At 55.2% G+C, this 23,380-nt stretch overlaps 3 protein-coding genes across 9 annotated transcripts; 1 reads left to right on the forward strand and 2 right to left on the reverse strand.

The window, feature by feature from the left end:
• The first annotated feature begins 72 nt into the window (after positions 1-72).
• ADAMTSL5 (ADAMTS like 5) lies at positions 73-17,128 on the forward strand. 5 transcript variants are annotated; one of them, XM_042480102.1, is made up of 13 exons: positions 73-1,004; positions 2,627-2,721; positions 6,917-6,980; positions 10,094-10,242; positions 10,706-10,766; positions 10,872-10,980; positions 11,921-12,048; positions 12,344-12,467; positions 13,680-13,766; positions 14,061-14,224; positions 14,527-14,797; positions 15,406-15,477; positions 16,341-17,128. In XM_042480102.1, exons 3-13 carry the CDS (start codon positions 6,948-6,950, stop codon positions 16,673-16,675), a joined length of 1,533 nt encoding a protein of 510 aa, XP_042336036.1. In that variant the 5' UTR covers positions 73-1,004; positions 2,627-2,721; positions 6,917-6,947; the 3' UTR covers positions 16,676-17,128. The 5 variants fall into 5 exon arrangements, with proteins under 5 accessions (XP_042336036.1, XP_042336037.1, XP_042336035.1 ...); XM_042480103.1 differs by lacking the exon at positions 73-1,004 and adding an exon at positions 1,079-1,635; XM_042480101.1 differs by lacking the exon at positions 73-1,004 and having other exon boundaries at positions 1,079-2,721.
• A 657-nt stretch (positions 17,129-17,785) lies between these two features.
• Positions 17,786-20,567, reverse strand: LOC121937166 (kelch-like protein 21). Of its 2 annotated transcripts, XM_042480104.1 has the most exons (3): positions 19,591-20,567; positions 18,678-19,092; positions 17,786-18,098 (listed from the first exon to the last, which is right to left on the reverse strand). In XM_042480104.1, exons 1-3 carry the CDS (start codon positions 20,510-20,512, stop codon positions 17,786-17,788), a joined length of 1,650 nt encoding a protein of 549 aa, XP_042336038.1. In that variant the 5' UTR covers positions 20,513-20,567. The 2 variants fall into 2 exon arrangements, with proteins under 2 accessions (XP_042336038.1, XP_042336039.1); XM_042480105.1 differs by lacking the exon at positions 17,786-18,098 and having other exon boundaries at positions 18,674-19,092.
• Positions 20,568-21,776: 1,209 nt separating this feature from the next.
• On the reverse strand, positions 21,777-23,365 carry LSM7 (LSM7 homolog, U6 small nuclear RNA and mRNA degradation associated). Of its 2 annotated transcripts, none has more exons than XM_042479125.1 (4): positions 23,187-23,365; positions 22,965-23,055; positions 22,799-22,870; positions 21,777-22,482 (listed from the first exon to the last, which is right to left on the reverse strand). In XM_042479125.1, exons 1-4 carry the CDS (start codon positions 23,208-23,210, stop codon positions 22,340-22,342), a joined length of 330 nt encoding a protein of 109 aa, XP_042335059.1. In that variant the 5' UTR covers positions 23,211-23,365; the 3' UTR covers positions 21,777-22,339. The 2 variants fall into 2 exon arrangements, with proteins under 2 accessions (XP_042335059.1, XP_042335060.1); XM_042479126.1 differs by having other exon boundaries at positions 22,767-22,870.
• Positions 23,366-23,380: the final 15 nt, after the last annotated feature.

Genomic DNA, 23,380 nt, shown 5'->3' on the forward strand with positions numbered 1-23,380 from the left:
GGGCCCAGCGGGGTCAGAGCAGAACCGCTTCCGGGGCGCCGCCCCGCCCCCCCCACCCTGGCCCCCAGAGAGCGGCCCCCCCCTCCTCCAAAAAAGTGAAAGAGGGAGTTGGAGCGATGTCCGCCTCGCTCTCTGGCCTCGGCGCCTCTTCCTTTCAGCCGCTCTCCAAGGGCCCCCGAGAGAGAGAGACAGCGAGACAGACAGAGGAAGGGAAGCCCCGCCCACTCCGGCGCCAGCGGGAGCGAGCGCGCAGGCCCAGCGTCACGCGCGCCCCCGCGAGGTAGGGAAGGAGAGAGGGAGGGACCGCTCCTCCCCTTTCGCTGGCTCGGTGGCTGCTGAGGCTGCGAGGCGCCGCTGGGCCACGAGGGGCGCCGCTCCCCGCTCTTCCGTCCTGTGCCTGTGGGTCTGAGGGGCCAATGAGGGGCTTCCCCTCAGGACTGGGCCCCTCCCTGCCTCCCTCCAGCCCTTGAGCCGCGGGGGCTTCTGGGAGTCCAGAGCTTAACCTTGGCAGCTGGGCAAAGGGGGCTCCAGGCGCTGGGCAACTGCACTTCCCATCACTCTGCGCCCTTGGCTCTAGGCTGGCTCAGGCAGGATGCTGGGGCATGTAGTCCAACTGCCTCTGCAGGGCCCAAGACCCCTTCCCTGGCTCCGGCACCCGCCTGCAGAGTCCTCCTCCACATCTGCTCCGAGGGTGTAGGGTCAGGGGTCAGAGGGCAGTGCCCACCCGCCCACTCCTCTGCCTGAGGCCTGGCAGCCGATAGTCAAAGCCGGGTCATGGTCTGCACCCACAGGGCCTGGTCCTCCAGGGGCATGTGAGCCCCATCTCCACCAAGCGCCATCCACGACTCTCCTTGAACCTCCCACCAAGGCAGCAGGAGCCTCACGTGGCAGGGAGTCCCATGGCTCCCAGAGAGCGGCCCCCAAGAAGGCCCTGGTCAAGTGCAGGCCAGCCGGAGAGTGGCACGGTGCCCTCAGAGGCCACTCCGCACCCTAAAGCCAGAGAGGTGTGTCTTGGCCACGGGTTCAGGGGCCACACTCCCTCCTTTTCTCTGCCTGAGGACCACCGAGGTAGGGCCAGTGGCGGCAGAGCGGGTGCCTTGCCTTTGAGAAGGCCAGTGGACAGCCTCCTGGCACAAAGGAGGGATGCTGGACATTGCGAGCATCCCTCGAAGCATGGCTTGTGGTACCCATCAGTTGTGTTCCTGGCCTGGTGCAGCCACACAAACCCCTGCCTAGCTCATGGAGGGGTGGGATGCCAGGGCCACGAAGAGAGGATCCCCTGACCTCTCCAGAGACCTCTAGGTTCCCCTCCATTCAGGCCTACTTTTCAGAGGCACAACAGCAACAGTTCTTCACAGAAATAAGAGCGGGGCCAATGGCCCCAGAGTCTCTGCAGTTGCTTTGCTCACTACCTCTTGGCTTACTGGGGCATTAGAGGCAGCCAGTCAGTTCCCCTTGCCTCTTCTACGGCCGGCGGGCTCTCTGCCCTTCCAATAAAAGAGATGGTTGTTGAAAGATGTGGTTGTTGGGGGCAGCTGAGACGCCAGCCCCTCTCTGACCCATTTTGCCTGGCTTTCCCCCCACACACATACACACACATTGTCTGGACAGCAGGATCCCTGCCCAGAGAGCAAGGTGAGTGGAGGCCCTTCCCACAGCGGCAGATTCCCAGCAGGAGAACATCTGTCTCGGTTCTCCACTCTGCTCCCAGCCCTAAATTGGGACCAGCTGGGTCTGACGCTATCCTTGGACACTCCAGGAAAGCGGCTCAGGAAAGTGACTCCCAGCAGTCAGGCTGCCTCTCTTCTTCCTTAAAGGCCATGGCAGCTCCCCAGTCCCAGCACCGCCACCCCGCGTTTCTGGTACTGGCTTTTTCCCGGTTGCTGTGGGTCCTTCTGGCGGACCCTTGGCCGTTCCCCATCATGCACTGGGACCAATGTCACCACTCCCTTCTTCCTTTCATCCTTCTTGTCATGGGCAAAAAACCCAATGTTATAGCACCTGGCAGCTGTTGTGTCAGTTCCTGCAGCCTTTTGTGAGGGACTAGAACAAACACTCAAACACACACAGGCAGCCATCTCTGCTGTCATCGTTTCCCTAAATAATGGCACAGCCTTTTGGCTGGTGGTGGGTTTTGTTTTTCTGACCCAAGCCTTGCGAGAAGGAGAGCCACAGAGAGGGGTGAGAATTGAGGAGAGAGAGGCAGACAGACAGACACCTTGCCAGGAGGTCTTCTGTTTGGTGGGCCAGGAGCAGAAGAGACCCATAAATCTGGGTTATGTATAGATATATAGATATTTTAGATGCCATTTTCAAATTTGATCCAAAAAGTGACAATATTTTACCTTGTGTGCTGGAGCCTAAAATAAACACCCCTCCCCATCCCCAGATCTTGTTCTTCTCTTGAAAGTCCCACTTGATGCTGGGCTGTGGCCAAAATGAGGGCGTGCATTTTAGGATCCTTGCAAGCCAGTCTGGTTTGATCTAGACTCTCAACTTGCAAAACATAGGCTTTGTTGCCTTAGTTGACCAGAAGAAAATCCAGCTTCCCAAAAAGGTTGGAGGGCTGCAGCTCAGCTCCTGCAAAACTTATGTTAATTGAAGGATCTTTGTTTTCTCTTTGCAGAGAATAGAGCAGAACGAGTATTCAGTTCGGCTCCTCTGCTTTTGACTCTTGACTCGAGAATGTCCTCTTGCTGATTTTCTAGGACCCTCTTCCTAGTAAGTACATCTAAAGGTCCAGTGTTACTTTGTGAGCAGCCTGACCCCCCCCCAAAAAAGATTTTTTAAAAATTATTTGGATATCTTAAGTTTTGTTATCATGAACACTTTTTAAAAAGTTGGAAGAAATAGTAAAGGACTGCTTTTTAGATGGTGTTCTATGTTCTAGGAAAGAAAAAGGAAACCCAGTTTTCTGTAGTTAAAATGAGTGTTGTGTTTTCATGTCTCACCCCAACCCACAAGGTTTTTTTTCCTGCTGCTTAATTCTGTCCAGGGTCAAAATACAGTTGTCTTCGGCACACTCTTAAGTGGTTCAGTGTGGAACCGTTAACAGCTCGGCAGTGTGAAGCCTGTCACGTTTACCCCACCCTTCTTTCTGACAAGAGCAGAGGACTCTTTTAGCTTCCAACCTCAACCCTGTCAGCTGGGCCAGGCCACGCAAGAGAGAAGAGGGCAGAGGGGACTCGCCTCCTCTGCAGGCAGAGGGGTGCCTTTGCCCTAACAAAGCAAACTGGGCTAGACCACAGCAAACTAAATGTGAAGAATCATCTCAGCTGCTTACTGTGGACCTCTGAGGGGGGGGGCGGGAGTCAGATATGCTTTTCATTGAAGGCTTCCAGGGGGACTCCACCGGCTGAGCCTCTCTCTCCCTCCCACAGCAGCCACTCTGGTGCTTCCTACCTGGAGGGTTTTACTTGCTCTGCATGGAGGCCGTAACATTGGGGGTGTTCACGCATGTGCCTCTGAGTGTCTCCTGCTGCACCAGCTGCATTGGTCCCCAGGAAAATCTGGTGTTCCAGGAGACTTGGAACCCCAAAGAAATCTCTGGAGGGGAGGCAGGCTCCTCTGCTGGTGCTCTGGGACCTTTGTTGGGTTTTATTGTTAAGGGAGTCTTAGGTGGCCCAATGGGGCTAGAGTTGCAGGGATGCCCTTGGAGTCCATAGGCCCACATGAGTGGATAGACAGCATTAAACAGAAAAGAAGAGAGCAGCCGTAGGGCAGAGTTTAACAAAACAAACAACTTCTGGATTGTCTGGGAATGCTTCTTGTGAAGCCAGCCTTGTGTAACATTTCTCAGCTTTGGCCAAGTCACGCACTACAACAGGGTGAGCTTTAAAAACTTTAAGAAGGGGGGGTCTTCCCTTGCCTCCCGCTGCCTGTTTGGTGACCGTCTGCCATGTGGGCCAGCGCAGGAACATAGGAAGAGGAGCACTGTGGCCACCTCTCTAAACTCCTGCCTGCCTGCCTTCCACCTGAGCAGTTGCCACCTTCCTATGCCTGGCAAGGCTCTCCTGTCTCAGCAGAAACTCCTTTGTTGCCACTTCCCACAAGAAGAGGGAGCTGCTGTTCTTGGGCTCTTCCTCGCTGGAGCCCTTTGAAGGACACTGTGGGTCCCTCTCCTCCCTCTGGCCTTATAGGTCTCTCCATCAATTCTCATGCCACCCAAACGGATGTTTGCCCACATGCAAAAAAAACGGATAATGGAGGCTGGGGGAAGTAGGGACAGAAACAAACCATTTTTTGGACCAGGCATCTTTGTTTTCGCTTGAATCCGGCTACCACGATGGGAGACATAAGACTGAAAATCAAATCCAGCTTCTTTTCCTAACAAGCAGAAACTGGATTTCCTTGGAAGAGAGAGACTCTTTCCCAGAATTTCAGCTCATCTTTGAGTGCCTGACTGCCCCTCGAGGTGCTTCTCCCCCATAACACTTTCTTGCAACTGTTCCTCTGCTTCCATGGCCCAAGAACCATGTGGCAAAGGTCCCACATGTCCCCCCCCCACGGTTGCCAACTTCAGGATCCCTGACTTACTCCGTCCTCCAGTGTCAGCCTCTTCGTGATGCTGCAGTTAAACCTGCATTGCTCTGACACCCCGGCCCTTTCCACCGGCCCCCCCTTTCCCTCCAAAATGCCTCAGACACCCCAGTAGGCACTTATTTTTAGTCTCTCTTTCCTCTGCGTGTGTCTGGCACGTGGCCTGGAAAATGAGGCAAGAGACCCCAGCAGGAGTCAGTGTTAATCCTCTCAGAGCTTCACCTTCTGGGAAGTTCAGACAATAATGTGAAATCATTGGAGGGGGGAGGTGCTATCTCTTGCCACTCTTGCTTTCTTGTGATGCCCTCCTCTTCCAGATTCCTCCCCGCACAACACGGAAAATTAAAAGTTAATAACAAGTGGCTATTTTTAGCCACTCTGAGTCCCAGAGGTTCTCTCTCTCTCTCTCTCTCTCTGAGTGGTGGGGAAGGGTTAATGCTGGAGCCGTATCTACCCACACCTTTCTGGGTGAATATTCATAACATCAGAGTCTAACTGAGCATTTTCAGGAAAAGACAGTGCATGGGAGAGAGATGCTTCTCCACCCTTCCCTCCCTCCCGACATGCAACCCCCCCACCCTCCGCCGCTGCCGCCACCCATGGGACGCTGTCCAAGCTGGATGGAACAACCTCCAGAGCAGCTGTGGAAGGAGCATGGGGGAGGCTATGTGGACAGGATCTGGCGGTAGTAGCCTCCGAGCGAGGGCTCAGCTCTGATCCCCCTCAGACCAACCCCTCTGAGGTTCACCTCCTTTTGGGGAGTAGCCAGAGGGACCCTAAAGCGTCGTGGAGATGTGGAAGGGGAGAGGGAGGACCACAGTTGTGGCCCCAGAGGGTCTCCCTGATTCTGAGGTTTGGAGGTGGGGGTCCCTGCGAGGCCTGGGCCAGGAATGGACTGCTTGCAACACCCCCAGGAGCGCCTGGTAAGTAGAAAGCGCCTCTTCCTTTGGCTTCAGGGCTGGTTGGTTTGTGCATCAGGCGAGAGAGTGGAAGTTCCTCCAACAGTGTGCTGTGGGAAACTGAGGCACAGAACAGGAGCAAGCTTTGGATCTGAGCCCATCTTGCCCTTTTCTCCTTCTCTCTCTCTATCTCTGTTTCTTTCTCCCCCAGAGACTTGGAAATCCACATTGTGGTTCTTTCATGCTTACTTCTGGGGTCTCCTGACTGCCCATCTCCTCTGAGAATCAGGCCAGAAACCCTGTGGAAGCACCTTTTTAACTCCCCTGTTTTCAGATGGGCTTCAGAAGCCCGTTTCCTGCTTCCACAAGGTTAGGGGCACAGCCTGTCAAGGTTACTCATGAGAAGAAGAGATATGACGTGCTTATGCCCCTCATTACAGCCTCAGCTTGAATCCTTAGAAATGTAACTTCACTTGCTCTGGGTTTTGAGTAGACTGGCCCAGAGGTCCCATGCCTGGCCACTCCATCAGGGCCCTGGGGCAGAAGCAGGAGGGTCAGGAAGGGGTCTCCTTCCCCACTTGTTTTGTATAACCCCCCTCCCTCTGGGACCCATTGATGTCTCTCAGGCGCGTTTCCCCCAACCCCACCAGTGTGTCCCACTTGCAGCCTGGAGCACTTTCTGTTGTCTCCAGGTGTGCCGGAAGAGAGAGAGGGGGAGAGAGAGATAGAGTGTATGCCGACATCTCTGGGGCCCGGCACCTTTCGTTCCCTCCTCCTCTCTACTAGCTAGCTCAGACTGGGCCCTCTTCAAAGGGGAGCACCCCACTTCACAGCCTCCAGTGGAGGATGCCCAGTACATGCTCTTTGGGGGGCTGACCCCTGAAGGTGGGGAGCCTGACTGATATCCCCACTCGGCCACCTGGCCTTGGGCTGTTCGCATCCTCTGACCCCAGCCTACCTGGAAGGGTTGGGGACGCGGGCTCTATGTACTGCCTTGTTTGTTACACAAGATTTCCTTAGCCTGCAAATGCTTTTTTGCTTGATCTTGGCTTCTCTTACGGTGGCCTCTAGGTGCCTCTGTTTGACTTTGTGGCATTAGCTGGGTGTTGTGTTTTAATGGCCTGCTTTCCTTTCTTTCGTGGCTGTTAATCTGGCCCAAGGGAGGAATTGAGCAGTTCCTGAATGTGTGTGGCTCTGGCTTCCTTAGAGTGGCATCTAGAGGGTTTGTGGGCAGCAGATGCCCAGAGCCAGCCTTAAACCCCTCGCCTTGCTCCTGTGCCAAGCTATCCCAAGTATGTCCTTCTCCTTTGTCTCCTGCCCTCCCAGCTCTTTCTGTGGGGCGGAGAGGGGGCTCCATTAGCTACTAAGAGGCTGGACCGGGAATTTAAACTTTGATTTGAAGTGCAAGAGGGCTTACACCTCCCACCTTCACCCCCCTGCCCGCGCCCAGGGCGATCTCACATTCTCTTTCTCCTCAGGCCTGTCTCATCCTCCTGGCACCTCCTGATCATGGCCTGGCTGACTGTCACCTGCACCGCTCAGGTAGGTCTAACAGGAGGCCAAGAGGGAAACTGGGCAGATGCTCTGTTTTGAATTTATGGGAAGAAGATGCTTGGGGAGAGCTTGGATTGGCACTGGCCAGTTATTGGCAAGTTGATTATGGGTGCCCACTTGGCCTCTTGCCTGCTGCTCCCAGTGACTCTGATCTCTTGCTCAAGGGAAAAAATATTCTGGGCAGAACAGAGGGGAGAAAACCAGCAGAGGGTCCAGGGGGCCTGGAAAGATGTCTCTGGGGGTGGCTGCCAGGCCCTCAGAACACGTGTCAAACATCAGCCAGCAAACAAAGAGTTTTGAAGAGATAACTGATTTTAATGCAGTTAAAATGGAAAATGTCAAGAGCCAAAGGCAGGTCAGCCCCCAAAGGCATTTTCCATTCTGCTCCGAAGTTGGGCCAAGCATTGCCTGAGAGTTTTGGCTGCAGACGAGAGTTGTTTTCTTTCCACAGACCTACTGGCTCCTCTCTTGCCCAGTGCCTGCCTCCCCTTGCTGTGGGTTCACAGAAAGACTCCCCAGTGCCCCGCATTTATCCCCCATGCTCTGGAGCCCATCTTGGGTACTGAGCACTGCAGTGGGAGTTGTGGGGAAACCTACTACTACTGGCCTTCCTCTTCCACCATGGATCACCTCCTGGGGTGTGGTTGGCAACCTCCAGAACCATCTCCTCCCTCCACAGCGCCCCAAGTTTGCTCCCCCCCCAGACCCAGCCTGCTGCCTTTCTCCCCTGGCAGGGCAGCGGTCATCCTCCGGTTGCTCAGCTCCCAGTCTGGCAGTCACTGACCCTTCTGCCTCTCTGTTTATGCTCTACTTCAGCAGAAGTTCATTAAACCCAACAGTTGATGTGGGGAGATGGCAGGAGCCGCCTCCACCAAGCCCTGGGGTGGGGTGCGTATGGGAGGAATGCGTTCCCTCTGGACTCAGCGGGATTCCTGGGAGCGTTTGTTTGTGCGTCAGGGAGCGCACGGAGTGCCTTCAGCACTGGTTCCTCCCTTAATGAGGAGAGGATGGCGTGTGGGGCAACCTCGCTCTGCCTCTTGAGTAGTCCATGACTGCTGCCCGGCGGGAGGGTGCCCTTTACCCAAGCCCAGGCTATCCTGGCTCAGCTCAAGCTTTATGCCCAGCTTAAAGTGGGAGGAAGGAGAGTGGAGGGAGACCAGGCCCAAGGAGGATCCTCTCAGGAGCTTTAGAACCGAGTTTGTCTCATTCATTGATCAGATGTTGAGAAGGAGAGGTCAATGCACCACTTTGGTGCCTCACAGGAGACCTTCACGGACTCCTCTTCTGACCATCAGAGCCTCCAAAGGGGCACGGGGGCAACATGGAGGCTGGAGCAGAGGCCTGGGGGGATCTTGTATGGGCTGGAGCCTTCCTGATCCAGACAGGCAAGAGCGGCTCCTTTCCCACACTCTACTCTTTTGTCAGGAATGGCTGGCCGCATGTGGGACCGATTAGTCCCTTGCACAGTCTGGGCCCATTTTGGCTTCAGCGGCAGCAATGGTTCCTTTTGGCCCCAGATCCCATCTGATCTTGGAAGCTGCTTAGTGATTGGAGGGGATACCCTCAGGGAAACCAGGCGCCAGAGGCTCAGAAGAAGGAACTGGGAGAACCACCTCTGAGGACTCCTTGCCTAAGAAAGCCCTGTGAAATTCCTAGGGGTGCCAGAAGTGGACACTTGAAGGCACATGCACACATACCAGCACCATCACAGCCATTTCCCACAGAATCTGGATGTGTCTCCCTTGTTGGGAGCCTTTGCTTGGTCCAGCGATAAATATTTAATTCTTTTGACCTTTTCTGTGTAAACAAAGACAGATCCTTCCCAGGCCAAATGCGGGGGTCCTTCCCTCCAACCCATACATGACCAGTGGCAGTGAAGGTTTTCTACGTCCTGCCTCCCTATTTCCCCACAGATTGAGAAACTGGGGGAAGAGGGGGCCTACACACCGGTCAGCGGCTGCCTCTATCCAGGCAGGAAACTCTGTTCCAAATGACTGGCAAGAAATAAAGCAGATGTGAGAAAGATTCTCCGGGATTTAATAAGAGGAATGGTAAAGACAGAAAACAGAGAGTTAGGGGTGCTAATGGTAAAAGGCAATGGTGGGTGGGAGTAGGGGGTGAAAGGTGGGGGGGAACCAAAGCCCCTCGCCCCTCAGGGCCACCTCCTTCTCCATTGGAGAATGGAGGGAGGGCCGAGAGGCCCCCGGGGGCCCCAGTTTTCAGTCCACTTGCCCACTCCCCTCCCCAAACTCAAGTGACCAAACTCTCTCCATCACACAAAGCGATTAGGGCTCATGGGGGTTTGGCAGCATGACAGAAATGCCAAACTCCCCCAGAACCAGTGCTGGGGAGGAGAGCCCTCCTGGCAATGAAAACCATCTGTGCCAATGGAGGAGGAAAGGGCCAGGCCCTCTCTCTCAACATTCGCCCCCCCCCCCCCCCCCACGGCTGCAGTCGGGGCAGGAATGGCTCTCAGGCTTGACAGTGGCATCATGTGGGTACCCCTTGCCCTGCTATGGCTGCATCACCCTGTGGGACCTTGGGATTTGTAGTTTGGGGGGCACCACAGCTCTCTCTAGAGACTCTCCTCCCTAAATTTAAAATCTCTGGATTCTATAGGATTGAGCCTTGGCAGTTCCTGGGTCATGCAAGTGCCATCATTGTGCCATGCAAGAGGCCTCTGTCCATCAATCCATCCAACCATCCATCTGTCCAAGTTATTTGACAGCCCTCCGAGAGGCAGAACAGAGCCTTGCCAGGGTGGCACCTATGGTCCAGATTATGAGTGGAGGGCAGCTTGTCCACAGAAGGCTCTCAGTCTCTTTAGTCCCCATTTTGGCCCAGAGGGTTGTGGGAGAGAGGGAATGGTTTTCTCTGCAGTCTACCCCCCTCAATGCCCCATAGATGTTGGGGGAAGAGGTGCTGTTCTTAATCGGTGCCACCCATAGTAAGCTTTGGCCTGAGAGCTGGCCCTGCCTTCAGTCCCCAGTTTGGAAAGACCCAGGAGAGGCAAGTGCTGTAAAGCAGATGAAAACTGCAAAGTCAGCCAAAGGTCAACTGGATACATGGGAGTCATGACTCTGCTGTTTTTCCTTAAGTAGGGGACAGACCCCAGGACGCCGGGATTCAGCCCAGCCCCAAAGCAGCCACAGCCGTCCAGTGAGGGAGCCTGGACCCACTGGGGCGGATGGAGCGCCTGTTCCAGCACCTGCGGAGATGGTGCCTCCTTCCGAACCAGGAGGTGCATCCGGTGAGCACTCCTTGGATCTCTGTGTGTGTATCTTCACCTCATGGATGGGCTGCATGATGGGGAAGCCCAGGAATGACTGTGGTGCCTGGTACGTGGGCTGTGGCAAACACACCTGGGCCACACTGCCACTACCTCTTCCAGAGCTGGGGGTGATGCTGGAGCTCTTGGGCCAGATGATGTGCCTTCTCTTGGCTGATGCGCCTTCTTGGCCGTGAGCCCACAAGAGGGAGGGATGGCTCAGTAGGAGCTTTGGAGGGGGCTCAGACAAACACATGGGAAGGAGATCCCCCATCTCTTTCAGTATGCCTGTGGTAATGGCTGGATAGAGCCTCATTGCTTAAGGGTGCTATGCCTGGGCAGCTTTGCTGAGGTGGCCACTGGGCTCCTTCCAGCTACTGACCAATGGCAGACTAAACTTTTGCCACCCAAACTTGAGCTCTGACCTGTCTTTGTTTGGGAGCAGGTTCCCTGAGGAGCAGCCGTGCAGAGGGAAGCCCCGGCAGTACCGTGCCTGTGACCTCCATGTGAGTCCTCTCCTCACTCTCTCAACCCACCTGCCTGGCACCCCTCTGTGCTGTTAGCACCTGTGCTCATTCCTGCCCTTCCTTCTCCCCCTCTCTGCCTTGCAGGAGTGCCCTGCTGGCTCCGTGCCCTTCCGCGCCATCCAGTGTGCCCTCTACAACGGGAGGTCTGTCCTGGGGGGCCAGACGCCCTACCAGTGGGTCCCCTTCCATGGAGGTGAGCTGCCTTGGCCTTCTTCTCTATTCCTCTTCTGAACCTTTGAGCTTTGTAGAAATGGGTGGTTCCTGGCTGGACTGACTGAGGGGCACTGTGTCCCATCCCCACATGGCAGGTGACTCTCCTGCTGCTCCTCACCTGGCCTGTGAGTCTCTCTAGGACCCTTTCAGAGGCCTGGCTAAGATGCTGGGAGCCAAACCCCCTGGACCTGAACTCTTAAGTTGGGCACCAGAACTCCAGAATAATCCCCCCCAGTGCACTTTGGGAGCCTTGCTTAATGTGGGTCCCCCTTGCCCTCTTTGTTAGCCTTCCTCTGCAACTGTACTAATCTCTCCATTGGCTTCCATGGGCTTCAAGTGTTACATCATACTGTTTACTCTCATAATTTTAAGTCTACTTTGCTGTCTGTCATGGTTTTTACAAAAAACCAAACTGAAAGGTTCCGACAAGGAAAATGTATGTGTGTAAAATGTAACCGATTGAAATATAACCCACTTCCAATTACCAAAAGACACATTTTTAATGGGGTATTTATACTCTTTTAGAAATTTCACTGGCTTCTCTACTTGAAGGTTTATTTAATCTCTTATTTCTTCACAGTAGTGTCTTTTGATAATTGGAAGTGGGTTATATTTTAATCGGTTACATTTTACACACATAAATTTTCCTTGTCAGAACCCTTCAGTTTGGTTTTTTGTTCTTACATCTTGGGTTTTGTGTCGTTAGGGACTTTTGTTGGTTTATCAGGGCTTTTATACACTGCTTTTCCAATTTTCTCAGCTTTGTGTGTGTTTTTGGTAATAGCAATAGCACTCCCTAAGCAGTTTACAATGTGTTTTTATGCTGCCTTGAACTATAATGAAAGCCAGAACGCTAATATTTTTAGGTGGCACAATTAAGTCATTCTTTCAGGTATTTCATTATGCCCTTTCCTTGCTAGCTCCCAATCTCTGTGACTTAAACTGCCTGGCAGTGGGGCACAATTTCTACTACACCTTTGGACGGGTTTTGGACGGCACTCGCTGCAGCCCAGAGTCGCGAGACCTGTGCATCAGCGGCCGATGCTTGGTGAGTCACATCTGACGGGTGGCCGGATTCCCCCTCCTTCTCGGCGGTGGAATGACCCCCTGGTGCTGCATTGGGAAGGCACTGCCTCTGAGAACCCCACTGTGCCTGTTAGCACGATGGAGGCAAGGTAAGCGGGAGCCCTGCCCCTCATTCCTCCCCAGCACTTGCACCATGGCTTCATTGGTCCCATGGGCACACAGGTGGGCACATGCACACAGGCCGAGGCCACTCACCAGATACTCTCTGCTGAAGTCCCTTCTGCCCTTCATTTCTTTTTCCCTCCCTCCATGGCCAGAGAGTGGGCTGCGATGGGACCCTTGGCTCCGAGGCGCAAGTGGATGTCTGTGGCGTTTGCAACGGCAGGAACGAGACATGCCTCTTTGTGCAGCAGGTCTTCCGGGCAGCGTTCCCCACCTCTGGTGATTGAATGACCTGACGTTCTCCGTGGGTGAATGCTTTGGCTTTTGGCTTTGTCGCTTCCTGTCCTTCCCCCTCACACACCATAGTTCTTTCTCTCCCCCACAAACCCCAGCATCCCCCACTCCTTCTCTAAGGTGCCCCCCACCCACATCTTCTCAGGTGAGAACAGACTTTGCTCGATGCCCACCTTTCGAGGAGGATCAGGAATATTCATGGGTGGAGTGGGGTGAGAAAAAGGAAAGAATAAATGGCCAGAGGTTAAGACAGCCACATGGAGCCCCTGCTTTTGAAGTGAAGGTTGGCTGTGGCCTCTAGCTCTCAGGAAGCCCCGAGAGGCTTTGCTCTGACTCAGGGAATGATCCAGGCAACCTCTCTGAACACTTGTTTTGCTCCACTCAGCCACATGTTGTTTTAGCAAAGTCTTTGGGATAGGAATAATGCTTCTGGAAAAACAACAGCTCCAGGCCTTTGGATGTTTATTCTTTTTCCTTATGGGCATCGCCAACTTGGACAGCAAAGCACCACACTTGTCTCTGGTTTTTTAAGCAAGAGGGTTTTGTAACTTAATTTTCTAACTGCAGCCTGGTTGTGCAGGCCTCTGTTTGCTGTTCCCCTTGTAATAGTTATTTGGGGGCATGGCTAAATCCTGGTGGGATTGGTGCACACCTGCATCTGGAGGCCCTATTTTTTAAAAAATTATTCTGACCATCGGCCAAACCCCACACAGGAAAATTGATGCAGCAAACCCAATCTGGGTGGCTTCTCCTTTCCCCCGCCTCCTCCTTGTGCCCTCACACCCTTCATCCATGCCAAAGATTAGGAGAGAAAGCCAAGTGTGGAGATGCTGGACAAAATGCATGCACAGTGCTCAGGGCCTACTTGGGGAATGAAAGGACACCTGCGGAGGACTTTGGACCCGCCTGGCTCTTCGTAGGAGCAGCCAGTAGACAGGGGAGCAGAATCCAGGGAGCCCCCATTTATAACTGACATTTTGGAAAGGCATCTCCCCAGTTCACACTGGACTTCTCAGGGAGCCCTTTGTGCCTGCTAACGCTACTGCTGCCACCGCTGTGTGCCCCATTGAGAGCACAGCCCTGCCTCCCCACTGCCACCCCCAACCCCTCCTCCTCCTCTTCCTCAGCACCTCCAGCCCCACAGCCCCTCCTTTGCCTCCCTCTACACTTGACCCTTCTCCTCCTCCTGTCCCTCGGCAGGTTTCTTTGGGTACAAGAATGTGACCCGGATCCCGGCAGGAGCGCGCCACATCAAGGTGACAGATCGCAGCCGCAACTATCTCGGTGGGTGCAGAGTCTGCTGGTTTAATAATGCTCCTCTCTTCTCGATCCTGTGAGGGTCCCTGCTCCCCCCACTTGCAGTGATAGTTCTCCACCCCAGCAGCAAGTATTTCAGAGAAGATGCAGAAGTTGCTTTACCATTCAGAGAAGGCCGTCCTACATCCCAGCCACAAACGGAGGAAATGAAAAAGAGACCCAGGAGACAGCAATGAAATTGGGGGGCTCTTAGTGTTAGGGGCAGATGCCTGAGTCCTTATGTTCCCCTTTATCTCTTCCCCCTGCTTTCTACCTAAACAGCTCTGATGAATGCGAACCAGCGCTATGTCATCAATGGGGACTGGGCCATCGACTGGCCGGGGGTGTACGAAGTGGCTGGCACCAAAGTGCAATACACTCGCACGGCTGATGTGCACGAGAGCTTCGAGGCTGCTGGGCCCACCCAGGAGGACCTGTCTGTCATGGTGAGCTGGGCTGCAGGGAGGGAAGCAGGGAGTATTCCTGGGGGTCTGTGGTTGGAAGCAAGCTCTATGTCCAGGACCACACTCCCTCTGAATGGCAACTACCGGGGTGTGTGTGTGTGTGTGCTGGTGGGGGGCATTTGCCTGCCTGGGAGAGGCTCCTGGGATATAGTTATTCTTCCCTGTGATGCATACATGTCAGCATTAGAGACCCTAGTGGGGTGGTGGTGTAGACCCTTTGGGGGTCTCTGTCATGGGAGCACAACCAATAAATAACGTAGGATCCATTGCGCTTTCCATTCCAGGTCTTGTTCCAGGCACCCAACCCAGGCATCGAGTATGAGTTCTGGCTCCCAAGGGAGCCTTCCCACCCCATGCAGAGCGATGCCAGTCCTTTGCGCCAGCCACAGACCAGGGAGGCCGAGGGAGACGTGCCAGCTGGCCCCCTCCCTTTCCCAGAAGACATGGCAACAGTCACCCCCCAGGGACAACATGGCACCAAAGAGGTGGCCAAGCAGTATCTGCAGGAGGAGCTGGAGCCAGCGCCTACACTGCCACGGGCGCCCTTCCTGTCAGGTAGACCCCACTGTATGGGGCAGTGGATCTGAAGCGACACTGAGTGGGTGGGTACACTGGGGCCTCCTCCCATCCAGCAGACACAGGGGGTGGGGGGGTTGCATTGATTTATTTCCCCTCGTTTAACATTTTCTGAGCTCCAGTGTTGTTGGGGGTGTTTTTTAAAAAACCAAATTCCTGCTATTCAAGAGGAGTGTGGCAAGTGCAGACAATCCTCCAACATGAAACGTAATTAGCATGGCTGGGATGTTTCTCCACAAAGCACATACTGAACGTATGACGTATTTTCAGCAGGTTGCAGCCCTTTAGTTCCCCAGGACTCCCCCCAAAACACACACACACACAACACGCAGAGAGACCCACACAGACCCTGCGCTCTGGAGAGAGGGGTTGGCAGAAAGGAACCTACCTTGGCCATATTGGGGTGGGGGGGGTGGTTTGGGAGGAGGGAGGTGACAGCCAAAGTTTAGCAAGTTACTTCCCAGAGGAATGAGCACCAGGAGCCACTGGAGCTCTGGGTGCCAGACCCTCATCCCAGGGCCACCCGGTGCTGGTGAGGGTGGCGCTGTGGGAGTAACTTCCCCCTTCTTCTACTTCTTCTGTTGCAGGAAGATGTGGAAAGTGCAACACACCAAAGGGAAAATCCCAGCGCATCCACCATTATTGCAGTAGCGACTTTGGCAAGTTCCTTTCCTCTGTTTCTGGGTGAGGAATTGGAGTTTGGGAGCCCATGGGGAGGCAGCAGAGCTCCTGCAGATCAAGGCAATTTTTCCCACTGGCATTTTCTTACTATAAGACATTGTTTGGCCAGGCATCCAGTCCCATGTGGGGCTCCTCTGAGCTGCCAGCTAGAAGCTGGCTTCTCTCCTCCTTTCAACTTTGACCAACCCTGGGAGACTGAGCCCAGCCTTGTTATGCACAAGAGGCAAGGCCTTCTGCTCAGAGAAGTCACCCCATACTGCCAAGCGGAAGGTCCTGGTTTCACACCTCTGGGAAAGAGTGGGCCATGGCTGCCATTCAGCTCTGATGGCCTTGGCCCATTTGGGACACGGGTTCTGAGCTGCGTAAAGTCAGTCTGGACTTCGATCCCATACAGGAGTGGCAACAACCACACAGCTCTCCAAATGTTGGTGAGAGTGTAGGTTCCAGCATCCTTTGCCCTTGGCTATGCTGACCACCTGCAGGCTTGTGGGAGTTGTAGTTCTGGCACCTAGAGTGCTGCAAGAGTAAGGCAAATATATCTGGCTCTGGGTTCCAGTCCCAGGCAGCCTGGTTACTGTCCCTCAGTCATAAAAAGAGGGCAGAAGAGCCTCCTGAGCTTTCCCAGTCTTGTAACTGGCAGGCAGAACTGAGTTTGAGTTCCCAGACACGGTCTCCCAGTTGACCATTGACTCATCCACCCATTGTGTGGAAAACACAATGGCAGGGTGCATGTCAAGTGCCAGAGGGAGAAGAAAACCAGGAAAATAGCATCAAGCAGAGGAGAAGAAGCCGGCCCCTCTGAAACCTGCCCCTCTTTGCTTTCCTCTCTGGCTTCACACAGTTTTCCGGGCCCGGATCCTGTCCAAGCGCCATATCGGTCAGGAGACCCGCTATGACCTGCAGGTAAAGCAGACCTACCGTAACCGCTACCCGCTGGTCCACCGGGAGTACGTCTGGGTTCCCGACACCTGTGAATGTCCCCTACTTGCCGAGCGGCGCGAGTATGTCCTGATGGCCCGCCGTCATGTTAACTTCGAGCACACCCTGAACCGCATCCTGCTGCCACGGGGGGGCTACGCTCGGCCCTGGACCCCACGGGAGGACCTGCAGCTGCGAGACCTGGCTGGGCGCTGTGAGGGGTCCCCCTCTTCAGAGCCACGTCAGCTGAGCGGATGAGCGCCGAGCCCAGGGGGCATAGGTGTCAGCTGTGGCCAAAAATGTCGACACCACAGTGGACCTTCAGGACACAGTGGCAGTCTACCCAGCACACCAGGCAGAAACAGGTGGGCAGACACAGTTGCCTTTCTGGCCACCACAGTGGTTAGGGGCCAGATACGGTCATGTCCAGCAGCCCTGCAAGCAGCGCTCTCATCTTTCTGAGGCAACACAGGGCTTGCCCTGCTTTGCTCCTCGTCCTCCTCTTCCTCCTCCGAATGAGCTAATCAGTCATCATGAATATTACATTGAGCCTCCTGGGTCAAGGGCAGCCTACCACAGAAACCCACAGAAAGAAGCTGGGGAGAAGCAAATACAGGCTTCCAGGTGCTGCCCCTCTGATGGGAAGGCTGGGACGTTGGCCTTCCAGTGCCTCCCCTTCTTTGTCAACCCCCCCCCCCCCAATGGCCTCATGGGCTGCAGAGCCCCAAAGCATTCTTTTCCTTGAGTGGGGGTGCCCCTCATGGCAAGAATAGGGCCCAGCCCCCCAGCTGATCCTTAGGCAGCTGCTACCAGACACAAAATCGTTCCTGTTCCAGGCAACCTCTACCCACCAGTCCTGGGCCATCTCAGGCCAGTAGCTCAGCTCCTCCCTTTTCCTCTCCCCAAGCACCTCTGGATTTAGCCAATTAAAAGGCTGTTTGGCACTTTCCAAATTGTGTTTAATTGAAAGTGCATGTACCTGCGGGTGTCTCCAATACACCCACCCTCTTTTTCTCTTTGGGGGGGAGGGGAAAGTCTGGTGTCTGCTCAAAGCAGGAGGTAGAAAGCAGCCAGTATTCTTGTCTGGTGCAAGCTCTCTATTCCTCAGTCAAAGGGGCAGGGAAGCTGTGCCGCCAACAGCCAACTCAGCAGGGGAGAGAGAGGGGTCCAAAGCGTCTGGATTGAGGGTCTTTGCCCTGCAGAGCCTGGAGCTGGTCAGGGGCAGGGGGGTGCTTGGTTCTCTTTTGAGATGGTGCCAGGCCAAGGAGGCAGTGGGTTGCACCATCTTATTCCAGATTGGGGAAGTCAGAGGAAGCAGACAGCTTCAAAACCTGGGACCCCTCTGGCAGAGTGGGCTCCATGGGTTCCTCACATCCAGGTGTCAAATCTCCGAATGACAGCCATGGCATGAATGGGGAGTGGGCAGGGTAGCTTGGGGTCCACCTCCTGGCACAAGTCCAGGTAAGGGTCAAGGACCACCATGTTGGGAGCGAACCCGTTCCCCTGTCTCTGTGCCAGGAGGTAGATCCGCCCGTTGGCCGTGCTGCAGCCCTTAAAAAACTTCCCGGCCAAGAATTCCTCCTCAACGGGGGTCCACTCGCCCGTGTCAGCGTCAAAGCGAAAGGCGCCCCCTCCGACAGTGTAGATGGCACCATTCAGGGCCGTGACACAGATGTCATACCTGGGGAGACACAGCAGAGAGAGAGAAAGAGAGGAGCATCACCGCACTAGGCTGGAAGCCAAGACACCTTCCCTGCCCTAGACTCTGCAGAAGCCCCACAAAAAGGCAAAGAGGCGCCAAAAGCTTCCAAGAGGCCAAGACACCAGGAGGCTCATTCCTTCCGCTCAAAATCCCGCTGAGCGAAGGCTTTGGTCTGTTAAGCCCCAGGCTAACCAACTTCCACTTTCATGCTCCTTGGAGGGAAACAAGGTTTGGCTTCATTTCTGTTCTAGTGACCACAAATTTTGCATCCTGCTGAAAGCTTTTGTCATTTTCCAGATTCCTTCTTCCTGGTCATTCTGTTTTTACTGTATGTTTTTTTTTAAACTGGGTAATATGTAATTTACATTTGGAGCCCACCTAAAGAAGCATCGGAATATTGAAAAGGCATCAGCCAACGTGCAAGATTTCTTTTGAAGCCTTGGCTTCTCCACCCTCATTACTTTTCTGCACAGACTGACCTCTGCCCTGCCCTCAGACCCTTTGGCTGACATACAGACGGACCACCAGCGCCCGACTCCCTGAGGAGCCAAGGCTCACCGAGGAAGTGGCGAGAGGGACACCACATCCCAGACGTCTGTCTCCACATTCAGCCGTTGCACTGCCTGGCAGACATCTCCGTTCTCGTCCAGGCCGCACACCACGTAGACCCGGGTCCCCACGCTGATGGCAGCGGCCCGCTCCACAGGGTGGATCAGGGGGCTGGTGCTCTGCCAAGCCGAGTCCATGGGGGCCAGGCGCTCCACGTCAGAGATGATGCCACCCTCCTCGGTGCTGCCCCCCAAGACGTACAGATGGAAGCCCACCCCAACGGCGCAGTGGCTATTCCGGGCCTTCTTCATGGCTGGCCCTTCCAGCCAGCTGTTCTCCCAGCTGTTGTAGATCAGGACCCAGTCCACGGTGGACCAGAAAAACTCCTCCCGGAAATAGCCGCCTGTCACAAAGAGGAAGTTGCCTGCGGAGGAAGAGAGGCGTCCCATGAGCAGGGATGGCATCCTACTCTGAGAGCCTTCTGTGAAGGCAGGCAGAAATTGCTGGCTGCGCTTCAAGAACGCAAAGCCAAAAGGAGGAACTGCCTTCTCTGCTTCGTCCGGGCATAACCCCAGAAGGCAAAATGCCTAACAGACAAAGGGAACCCCATGTCTTGAATACCAGGACCCGAGTGACACATTGTGAGAGTAGCGACAGAGTGACTGTTAGACCAAAGGTATCCAGCCCTTTTGCCCAGCTGTGGATTGGGGGGGGGGGCAGGTGCTGGGAGTGTGGCACCTCAGGGGCTTAGCCTTACATTTCCAAAAGTTTGGTGGGACAGAGAGGTGCTCTGGAGCTTGTACAGACTGGAGCTCAGCCCACTCACACTGAGCAGCCCTAGTTATGCCCACAGGACCGGTGGGTAAGGCAGGGGCTTCCTCTGGGCTCAGTGCCTGTAGGGAGGTTTAGCTGGGGGAGTTACCTACTGCGGCCACCGCATATTGGGTGAGGTTCCTGCGCTTGAGAGGAGAGCAAGCCTGCCAGGCACCCGTCTTGGGCTGGAACTGGAGTAGCTCCTGCTGCTCTTGGTCATGCTTCCCAGCCAGTACGAAGATGGTGTCGTAGCATCGGCCGGCGCAGGCGGACTGAGCTGCTCCCCTCCAGTTGGGGGGCGGCTGCCCATCCAGCTTCTTCACCAGCTGGGCCACGAGGTCCTGCCCGGGTCGCTGGCTCCTCTTCACCAGGAGGTCGAGGAAGGAGAGGCTGAGAAAGGGCGCACGCACCAGGCCTGCCAACTTCAGGAAGGCCCCTTCACGCCCCTCAAAGTCCGCAGCTACCCAGCGCGTCACGGCCTCAAAGACCAGGTCCTCCCGGGGCACAAAGAGCTCATCGCTGCGCAGCAGGGATACCAGCGTTTCTTGGGGGAGCTCCTCCAACTCCCCCTGGGCCACCACCTCAGCCCAATGCGTGAGGGCCACATGGCGGGCGGCGGAGTGGAGCCAGGGGCAGGCAAAGTGCTGAGCATAGGCCATGAGGCTCAGACAGTTGGAGACATGGAGCTCCCGCTCCAGAAAGGCCTCGCAGCGCCTCTTGGCCCCTTCCAGCTGGAGGAAGTCAGCCGCCTCCAGGAGGGCAGAGACATTGTGGCGGGAGATGGGCAAGACCCCCGTCCGGGTGAAGTCCAGGAGAGCCCCAAAGGACTCAGCCTCCACCCCCTGGATGCAGATGTGCCGCTGGGTGTGCTCCCGGGTGCCCCCAAAGAACATGGCCTCAAAGTACTGGCTGTGGCAGGCCAGTGCCCACCTGTGAACCGGGAAGAGCCTCCCTGCAACCTCCAGGACCGTGTCAGTGGACTCTTTGGTGTCTGTGGCCTGTGGCCTCAGTTCCTTCCGGCCCTCTTCCATGCTGTTTGGCTGTAAACAGACCAGCCTCAGAGCAAGTTCCTGCCCACCACCTCCCAGTCTCCTCCAACCATGAAGACCTCGGCAAGAGACCAATATAGAAGTGGGTGACTCCAGCTCTAAAAATAGAAGCATGCCTCCTCTTTGCCTGGACATTCCTCCCGCTTCCAACATCCAGCCAGTCATGTTGCAGCTGGCCGGTGGCAACATCGGGACCAAGAAGTGAAGGTTTACTGAATCTTATCCCCTTTCTTCCATCCAGGGCTCCTCAGTGAAGTCCTTCTGCCCCCCATGCGGGCCAAACATTTGCCAATCTTGGCCCAAAGGCACAAAGCTGGCACAGAGCCAGGATCAGGATCAGCCGTGAGCAGAAACCACTGGGAGACGGAGCACTCCAGTTGCCCTGTGGAAGCTGCTTTCTCCAGAGGAGCTTTGTAAAGTATTTCCTTTGCAGGACTGCAACTCTCAGAGTCTCCCATCCACTGGGCCCACCAACCAAGGAATGTTAATGCCTGCCATCCACGGAAGTTGGGTTTCCATGCTCAGTGCTCCAAAATACATTTGGACATAGACCTTGAATGGATTGCTGTGAGGATGGAGCCAGTATTCTCCTCCCTGGAACAGGGAGTGGCTGGTATTGAACTGGGCAAAGACAGTGGCATGCAACACCCATAAACTGCTGGAGCAGCTCAGGACTGCTGAGGGATGCCAGCGCTCTTTCACAATGGTGGATCCATAGGGATTCCGTGGCTGGCGGCAGCTGCGAGGCACATTTTTGGATGGCAGGGGGCTGGGTGGCCTTGTGGTTTCTTCCGGCTGTGATTCTACAATGGCTTCTGTCCCACAGGGACCCCCTTCTGTTGGGGGTGGGAACGTAGCTTACGAAAGCAGCTGTAATCCCGCAACTATTCTTTCAGATGACCCCAGATTCCTTTTCCTGAGGTGCTTGTTTACTAAGTGCAGGGAATTCCTTTTGCAGCCAAATGGAAATGGGAGTCCAACCTCTGCTCAGTAGCTACCTAAATTTCACTCCTTACTCCAATTCGGCATTAAGGCTAAATGGAAGCAGAGGCCAAAAATGCATATCCCTCCCTCAACCCAGGACACTACAGCAGGTCTTGATTTAGCTGCAGGTGGTTTTGACAAACTGAGCAAAGGTGTGTTGAGGCATTTCAATTCACACAAGGAGCATCTGATATGTTTCCCACTTTGTCACAAATCTGATGACTCTCATACCCCAAAGCACTGCAAATGAAAGACCAAGAGATCATTTCGGAAAGATTTTTATTAGATAATGGACTCAGAAATTCTTCCCACAGAAATCTTAAGACAACAAATGTATTATCCTGGAACTGAGATTCTGCACAAGCCCCAATCCTGTGCCTCGGTAATCTTTGAAGCATACAGAAGCAGAGGGCAAGACACCAGGACCCCATGCCCAGCCTGTCCTTCAGGGTAAAAGGGAATCCAGACACTGCTGGAAGAGGGAAAAAGAAAGAAAAAAGCACCAGGAAAACATTGGCGAAGATCCGTGTGTCCTTTATCTGTAGGAAAAGGGAGCAGTGTTTCCCAAAGATCTCCTTCTCTGGACTATTCCCTGAACCTTTTCTCTGGCTCAAGGCTTGGTTCGGTCAGTCAAAGGCTGCCTCCTTGCGATGCTCATGTCCAAACAAGAACATACTAAGCCTCTCAAAACCAGAGACTCCTTCCCTATTCAAAGAAGGTGTAGAAAAATAATAACGGTAACTTATAAAAAAATTCCAGCTGCCTGACCCTGGGGCTCCTTCCGAAGGAACGCCTGCCTCTCCAGCCCCCTTTGGCTTCCTATGGCTAGCCGTCCTGCTGCTGGACGAAGGGGTTGGGAATGGCTTCCATCCCGTCCTGGGGGCAGATCAGGACCACGGAGGTCCCACGGCAGACCACCAGGCCCAGCTGGCGGGTGTCCTCCGTGAGCTTGTACTGGTCGTCGGGGTCTGGAAGAGAGGGGCAAATGGCTGAGCAGGGCTGGCCATTCCTGGACCCTTCAAACACCCAGAAAGGCCCCAAGAAGGAAGGAGCTGAAGCTGGCCTCTTCTGCACCCAGGAGCCAAACAGGTGGGGCTCAACCGCCTCCATTGCACTGAGAGCCCTGCGGCTGCCAGGTGGAGCCTCCCTGTCCAGGAGCAGTCCAGCCGTGGCTTCAGGCAGGAAGAGGCAGAGGAAGGGATTCTGAGCTCCGCTTCTGAGGTCTCCTTGGGAGGGTTTTGGGCAGACCCACCTGAAGACGTCCCTCCCTCCGTCGGAACCCACCTCGCATGTACTCGATGGTCCCGTCCAGCACCAGGTTGAGGAGCGGGTCGAAGCCTTTCAGGACGCCGCTGGCTGTTGGGAAGGAAAAGGGGGAATAGAGGCCAGGCCTGGGATCGGAACCCGAGGCCCCGAAGAGGAGGAGGAGCGGGGGAGCAGGAGGCCTTACCTTCGCGGCCGCCCTGGAACTTGACGCGGATGGTCTTGTCGATGTACTTGGAGAGATCCAAGATGCTCTCCTTCTTCTTCTTCTCTTTGTCCTGCGCCGGAAAGGGAGAGAGCGGAGGGGCGGCAGCTGAGCGGTGCCCCGGGGAAGACCCAGACCCAGCCCGCGCCCGGCCTCCCTTCCTCCCGCCGCCTTCGCCTCCGGAGCCCCGCGCCTCCCGCTCACCGCCATCTTGCTTTCCACGGGCATCCCGCCGCCTTCTACGTCACTTCCGCTCGCCTCCAACCGGGCCTCTCCTTTTCTCCAATGGGCCACAAGCCCCGCCTCTCCCTCCTCTCTGGCCGGGAAGCCCGGAAGCACAGGCACCGCACTTCCTGTTCCGGCGCTTAGCCTGTCCTCTCTAGGCGCCGACGACTCTA

The sequence above is a fragment of the Sceloporus undulatus genome, chromosome 7, assembly GCF_019175285.1.
Source record: "Sceloporus undulatus isolate JIND9_A2432 ecotype Alabama chromosome 7, SceUnd_v1.1, whole genome shotgun sequence".
Lineage (NCBI taxonomy): Eukaryota > Metazoa > Chordata > Lepidosauria > Squamata > Phrynosomatidae > Sceloporus > Sceloporus undulatus.

Excerpts from the sequence above, each read along its gene's own strand:
- LSM7 (XM_042479125.1), bottom strand. The coding sequence starts at position 23,210 with ATGCCCGTGGAAAGCAAGATGGCG. Across the intron at positions 22,871-22,964 it reads GTTCCAGGGCGGCCGCGAAG|CCAGCGGCGTCCTGAAAGGC; the intron begins GTAAGGCCTCCT and ends CCTTCCCAACAG. Across the intron at positions 22,483-22,798 it reads GACCATCGAGTACATGCGAG|ACCCCGACGACCAGTACAAG; the intron begins GTGGGTTCCGAC and ends CCTCTCTTCCAG.
- ADAMTSL5 (XM_042480099.1), top strand. The coding sequence starts at position 5,332 with ATGTGGAAGGGGAGAGGGAGGACCACAGTTGTGGCCCCAGAGGGTCTC. Across the intron at positions 6,981-10,093 it reads CTGTCACCTGCACCGCTCAG|GGGACAGACCCCAGGACGCC; the intron begins GTAGGTCTAACA and ends TTCCTTAAGTAG. Across the intron at positions 10,767-10,871 it reads ACCGTGCCTGTGACCTCCAT|GAGTGCCCTGCTGGCTCCGT; the intron begins GTGAGTCCTCTC and ends TCTGCCTTGCAG.
- LOC121937166 (XM_042480104.1), bottom strand. The coding sequence starts at position 20,512 with ATGGAAGAGGGCCGGAAGGAACTGAGGCCACAGGCCACAGACACCAAA. Across the intron at positions 19,093-19,590 it reads ATATGCGGTGGCCGCAGTAG|GCAACTTCCTCTTTGTGACA; the intron begins GTAACTCCCCCA and ends CTTCCTCCGCAG. Across the intron at positions 18,099-18,677 it reads TCCCTCTCGCCACTTCCTCG|GTATGACATCTGTGTCACGG; the intron begins GTGAGCCTTGGC and ends GTGTCTCCCCAG.